At 36.6% G+C, this 5,426-nt stretch overlaps 2 protein-coding genes across 2 annotated transcripts; one reads left to right on the plus strand and one right to left on the minus strand.

Moving 5' to 3' along the window:
- Window positions 1–227: 227 nt before the first annotated feature.
- On the plus strand, window positions 228–3,366 carry LOC113291012 (prostaglandin E synthase 2-like). Its single transcript, XM_026540597.1, has 6 exons — window positions 228–760; window positions 852–986; window positions 1,091–1,181; window positions 1,432–1,526; window positions 2,691–2,858; window positions 2,996–3,366. The coding sequence occupies exons 1-6, from the start codon at window positions 370–372 to the stop codon at window positions 3,154–3,156; spliced, it is 1,041 nt and encodes a 346-aa protein (XP_026396382.1). The 5' UTR covers window positions 228–369; the 3' UTR covers window positions 3,157–3,366.
- Window positions 3,358–4,421, minus strand: LOC113291019 (heavy metal-associated isoprenylated plant protein 26-like). The gene is made up of 3 exons (XM_026540602.1): window positions 4,212–4,421; window positions 3,970–4,045; window positions 3,358–3,853 (listed from the first exon to the last, which is right to left on the minus strand). The coding sequence occupies exons 1-3, from the start codon at window positions 4,290–4,292 to the stop codon at window positions 3,537–3,539; spliced, it is 474 nt and encodes a 157-aa protein (XP_026396387.1). The 5' UTR covers window positions 4,293–4,421; the 3' UTR covers window positions 3,358–3,536.
- Window positions 4,422–5,426: the final 1,005 nt, after the last annotated feature.

A 5,426-nucleotide genomic window follows, 5' to 3' on the forward strand; every position in this document is an offset into this window, starting at 1 on the left:
CGAAACTATCTAGCTGCTAGTTCGCATGCTAGCAACCGATAGGAGAGAGAATTAGTGTTAATTTTTATGGCACACTTTTTTGTTTTCTGAATTACAACACTTAACTGCTAATCTAGCACCTTCAATCTTGCTCATAAGACTTAGCCGTAGTCTCCTTTGGATTGTATGCCCCTTTGCTCAATGCCCTGACCAATTGATCGGGTGCAGTCGTATTTTCTTTCTTCTTTGTATTTTTTCCATTACTTCTTTTTCTTTTTTCCTTGTATTTTTTCCTCACTCTTTCCTTCGATCTAGATAAAAAGTGGTCTGAAGAGAGAGATTCAAAATCAATTGCAAAAACCCTGATTGAATCAATTCTGGGTTTAGAAAATGAGAGGCAACAATGGTCTCACATCATATATTCTTCGACGAGCTTTGAATCCATTAGCATCCAACCAATCTTCTTCTTCTTCTAATGGATTATCATCTGTTATTCATCAAAACCAACAACATTACAATCTTCAAAAACTCTCTTTTTATAGTAATACTAGTAAAGCTTCTTCATCTGGTAGTAAATGGTGGTTGCCCCATTTAGGTCAACATACTGGAAAAGCAGTATCTGTTGGTATCGCTGGAGCAGTTTCATTCTCGATTTCAGCTTCTTCACTTATATCTTCAGAACAAGATTTACTAGCTAAAGAACCTCCGAAGCCTGAATTTCTTACTAAAGAAGTTGTTCTTTATCAGTATGAAGCTTGCCCTTTCTGTAACAAGGTTAAAGGTAACTGATATGCCCTGATTCTTGTATAATTTTTAGTAAAATTTGTTTTTGAAGCTTGGGGTTGATTAAAATTTACATTTATTTTTGGCAGCTTTTCTGGATTACTATGATATACCATATAAAGTTGTGGAGGTTAATCCATTGAGTAAGAAAGAGATTAAGTGGTCAGAATATAAGAAAGTGCCTATTTTGACTGTGGATGGGGAACATTTGGTAGATTCTTCAGGTTTGTTTTTTATCAATTCAGTAATGGATTTCTCTTTTCATTTTGCATTGAGAATGTCAGATTGTTGTTTATCTTGGATATAATTCATGTTTGTTATTTGGCAGATATAATTAATAAAATGAGTGCGAAGATTCATCCTAAGCAGTCTGTGGATTCAGATTCTGATGGTGAGACTGAAGAGAAGAAGTGGCGCGGGTACTTTTTCTTTCCTTGTTTGTACTAGGACTCCAGTGTTTTATATAACAAGATAACTCTACTCCATGAATTAGTATTGCCACCACTTCGAAATCTGTCGCGAATGTGCTTTGAACTGATGATGTTCTTGGTTTCATTCCATTCTCTCGGTGGTAGTACAGGTTAAACGTTGGGTATACGTTTAAAGCTTGTCAAGTGGTTTTGGATGCTGGAGGCAGTGAATTGACAATGATCTCTTCTTATACTGTAGGTGGGTCGACAATCACTTGGTTCATGTCTTATCACCAAACATATATCGGAACTCTTCTGAGGCTCTTGAATCATTCGACTATATCACATCCAACGGTAAGACAGTAAAGCAGTTCTATATAAAACTGTCCGCTAAAATAGCTTAGATGGTTTAGACTTGCTGTGTTAGATGTTAGCAGTATTTAGGCATCTACTTTTCCAATGTCGTGCATATTAGAATAGGCATACCAGTTTTATTTACCTTTGGAACTAATGCGAAGTGTCTGGAAACGATATATCCTGAATAATCCCATCCCATGGAATCAGTCAATGTGTTTGTAGGCAGCCTAACAAGTACACGTATTTGCTTGGATTGTTTTTTGAGTGAATGCCGAATTCATCCCCTAATTCACAAAAAGATAATGTACCAATGCTCTACTCGTTCATTAGTGCATTATCCGACTCTGTGGAGAATTAGCTTATGACTTAGTTTTGCTTCATCATACAGCCAAAACTCTTCATTCTGTCACCTTAATGCTGTTTAGATATGGTCATCTTATATAATTTCCATAAAGTACAGGTCTAGGAGTGCTTATGCTAAAAACAAATCAAGGTTTGACATTTCTTGTAAATTTAAGGTAACCACCAGTTGTTAATCTAGCATTCTTCTAAGTGTGGATTATTTGGTGATCTGTCAACTTCATTGATTGCTTGGAGAAATATATTTTGGATTCTGTGATACTGAGATAAATTCAGCGTTGCACTTGAGCTTTTTCTATGTGCTAGAGATAAAATATATTGTATGTTATTCTGCCCTCTTTGAAGGGAGTTCCCATTAGATAGGCTACGAGCCTACCAAATAGATGTCAACCCATTTCTTATTGCATGAAAACAATATATGGCTTTATGCGTAAAGGGGTCTTTAGATTAACTTGTATTAAACTTCTCTGACCAGTTTGTTTTGTGTACAAGTTAGTGTGGAGTAATAAGAATGATTCTTCCTGCTCCTTGACTAGGGAGTTTTAAGTCATAGATAACCACCACGACCAGATATTACATGATACACCATACCACACTTGAGTTTGCATTGTATTTGTTTTTTAATAGTGAGACTAGTTTACAATAGTCCGTGCATATCAACGTTTACTGTTGCAAAGTTTTAGTCATCTTAATTCTGTTTCTTGTCTTGAGGTCTCTCCCTATATGTTGCAAGATTTCATATGAAGTTGGTATAGATACCATTTTCTCATGTCTTTTGGTTTCTTATTTACCCAAACCTAGGTAATTTCAGTTATACTGAGAAAATAACAGTGAAGTATGCTGGTGCGGTAGCAATGTATTTTGTGTCTAAGAAACTAAAGAAGAAATACAACATCACTGATGAGCGAGCAGCACTGTACGAAGCTGCAGAGACATGGGTGGATGCCCTAGATGGACGAGAGTTCCTTGGTTAGTATATATTTACTAGTGTCTTGTTTTTTATGTCTTTTTAATTGGCACCACCATCTCACTTAATTTTATAGAAATTCTAAATGAGAACGGTAGACGAGTTGTTAATGTGTTGTACATTGTTACGTCTCTCACAGGTGGTCCTAAACCAAATTTAGCAGATCTTGCTGTGTTCGGCGTCTTGAGACCCATAAGATATCTGAGGTCTGGTAAAGACATGGTGGAGCACACACGCATAAGTGATTGGTATTCAAGAATGGAAGGAGTTGTCGGAGACTCCTGCCGCATCAAGGCATAGACTACTTTCCACAGTTCAAGTCATAGAGCCACAAACTGTCATAGAGCCACAAACTACCACCGGCAATTTTTGTTCAAGTTGAGTGCATAAATAGCTTCGAATGACAGTCCTCAAGTGTTTGCGGATTGATCATCCTGTTCATTCAGTTCCAAAGATTTTGTTAAATTTATACTTCATAATACCATGTGAAATCAACAATGATTCATCCAAGAACTAATGAAAGGCTAATTCTTTATTTTGCAAATCAAAAGTAGAAAAATTACATAAACTACTTCCATTAATGGTACAAACTGATGACATACACAAATCCAAAACTATAACAAACTAAACCCTACAGTACAAAATTACAAACATCATCATCCTTATCAGCAATTTACCAACTACATGACAGCACAAGCATTAGGATTCTCATCACTGAAAGCAGTTGAGTATTTAACTTCAGTGGAACTAGCACGAGCAAGATTAGAAGCTTTAGCATCATTATTCATATTAATATTTCTGACATAACCAGGTGGTGCTTTCTTATCATAAACACCAGGTGCATATGGATGATCCACTTCACCATATGGTACATACGGCCATATTTCTGCTTTCTTTCCTGTACGCCTTATGACTCTGCTCAACACTTTCCTTGGTTCTACGTATCCAATCACAGTTAACTTGTGTTGCTTTGGATCTATATCTATACTTGATACACCTGCAATATCATCAGCATCAAGGACCATTTAGTTTCATCCAACGGTCATAATTTGTTAAAACTAGAAAAAAAGTTTAAAGGAGTTGAATTCAGTTGGTGCTCAGCTGATATAATACCTTTCATTCCTTCAACAGATCTTCTGATTTTCCTTTCACATCCTTCACAATCAATCTTTATTTTTATCTCCACTGTCTAATAAAACACAAAAACAAAGTTAATCAGTACCGTTGATAAAAACAAGAAAAGCTTAAATCATCACTAGATATGCCTCACGGTGAAGTGGACAACCAACCCAGTGATGAAAATCTGTAAAAGAACAAGCTTAGTCGAACAAAATGTAAATTTTGAGTGGGTTTACCTGTAATTCCTTCAACTTTTTCATCTTTCTAGATTCATGAGAGAAATCAAAACGGTGAGAGAGATGGTCAAGAATACCCATGATTTGTTTGTGCCTGAAGATAAGAAACTAACTGAACTCGGCCAATGAATTTGATATACAGTACAGCTACTGCTTGCAGAGAAGAAGAGAGCTAGAGAGAGAGAGTCGGAGAGATATTAACTAAGAAGTGAGGTGGTGTTAAGAGTATAAATAAGGGCGAAGAAGAGAATACCTTTTGTAATTATGTGTGTGTTGGATAAATAATTAATTCGGAAGATGAAGACTTTGAAACGTTGACACTAAAACACTGTTTTGACCGACCTAAGTAAGATGGGGAAGTTTCGCGAGAGCGCACCGAATTAAAAGTAAAATTTCCTATCTAAACTGCCATCAACGACGTATAATTGGTGCCAGAAAGGCTCAACAGACGGAGCAAAAAAAAACCGTCACATACAAATATCAGTGGCTCCTGCTAAACTCCCGAGAGGCAGGGACCACTGAAGCCCACAAATTTCCAAAATATGTGAGGAGCGATTTTTCTTGTTGTTTTCTTTTGCGATCTGTCTAGAATAGCTGAATTGGTACAGTAGACTTGTAGCCAGTGTGACTTTTGTTTTTGCAACTTGGTGCTATATTTTGTACCTAAGTCGACCAAGAGCCATGATAAGATGCCCACCTTTATGAGACTCATCTGTGCACAAATAACGGTTATTTTTGAGCAAAAAAATCTATATATACAAGTTCATTAGGAAAGTGAGAGGTTGAAACCACTTTGGGTAACAGTATGTTCTTTTATGCTTAGCAGTAGCTCTACTGCGAGACAGCATTCATTCCTGTAAGAGTAAACGCATTTTCTGCGAAGCTATAGCTATAAGTTAGCTACACTGGTGTGGGGAGCAACGTGCCTTTACTAGAATGGGCAGCCTAATAAACAGGTGTGGTCCTCTGATCACCCGGTGCTTCAGCTAACATAACTCATATTGAAGATAAGATAGAGACATTCAGGCATAGATAGACATCATCCGCCTTAACTCCATTTTTTGACTGACATTTCGTTTCACAGTTGAAACTTCTGTTCTGAATCTCATCTTGTTTACGTTATTGTATTTATTTTCCTATTGTCGGTCATTTTTCCAAATAGAGTTTGGATATTTTAAAGATTATGATCTTTCCAGATATTTAAAGGGCATACAG

The sequence above is a fragment of the Papaver somniferum genome, chromosome 1, assembly GCF_003573695.1.
Source record: "Papaver somniferum cultivar HN1 chromosome 1, ASM357369v1, whole genome shotgun sequence".
In the NCBI taxonomy this organism is placed as follows: domain Eukaryota; kingdom Viridiplantae; phylum Streptophyta; class Magnoliopsida; order Ranunculales; family Papaveraceae; genus Papaver; species Papaver somniferum.

What these genes read in the sequence shown, in the direction of transcription:
- LOC113291012 (XM_026540597.1), top strand. Translation starts at nt 370, where the DNA reads ATGAGAGGCAACAATGGTCTCACATCATATATTCTTCGACGAGCTTTG. An exon ending in TTTCTGTAACAAGGTTAAAG is followed by an intron (nt 761 to 851) that starts GTAACTGATATG and finishes TATTTTTGGCAG; the next exon opens with CTTTTCTGGATTACTATGAT. An exon ending in CGACTATATCACATCCAACG is followed by an intron (nt 1,527 to 2,690) that starts GTAAGACAGTAA and finishes ACCCAAACCTAG; the next exon opens with GTAATTTCAGTTATACTGAG.
- LOC113291019 (XM_026540602.1), bottom strand. Translation starts at nt 4,292, where the DNA reads ATGGGTATTCTTGACCATCTCTCTCACCGTTTTGATTTCTCTCATGAA. An exon ending in AAAAGTTGAAGGAATTACAG is followed by an intron (nt 4,046 to 4,211) that starts GTAAACCCACTC and finishes GTGTTTTATTAG; the next exon opens with ACAGTGGAGATAAAAATAAA. An exon ending in ATCTGTTGAAGGAATGAAAG is followed by an intron (nt 3,854 to 3,969) that starts GTATTATATCAG and finishes ATGATATTGCAG; the next exon opens with GTGTATCAAGTATAGATATA.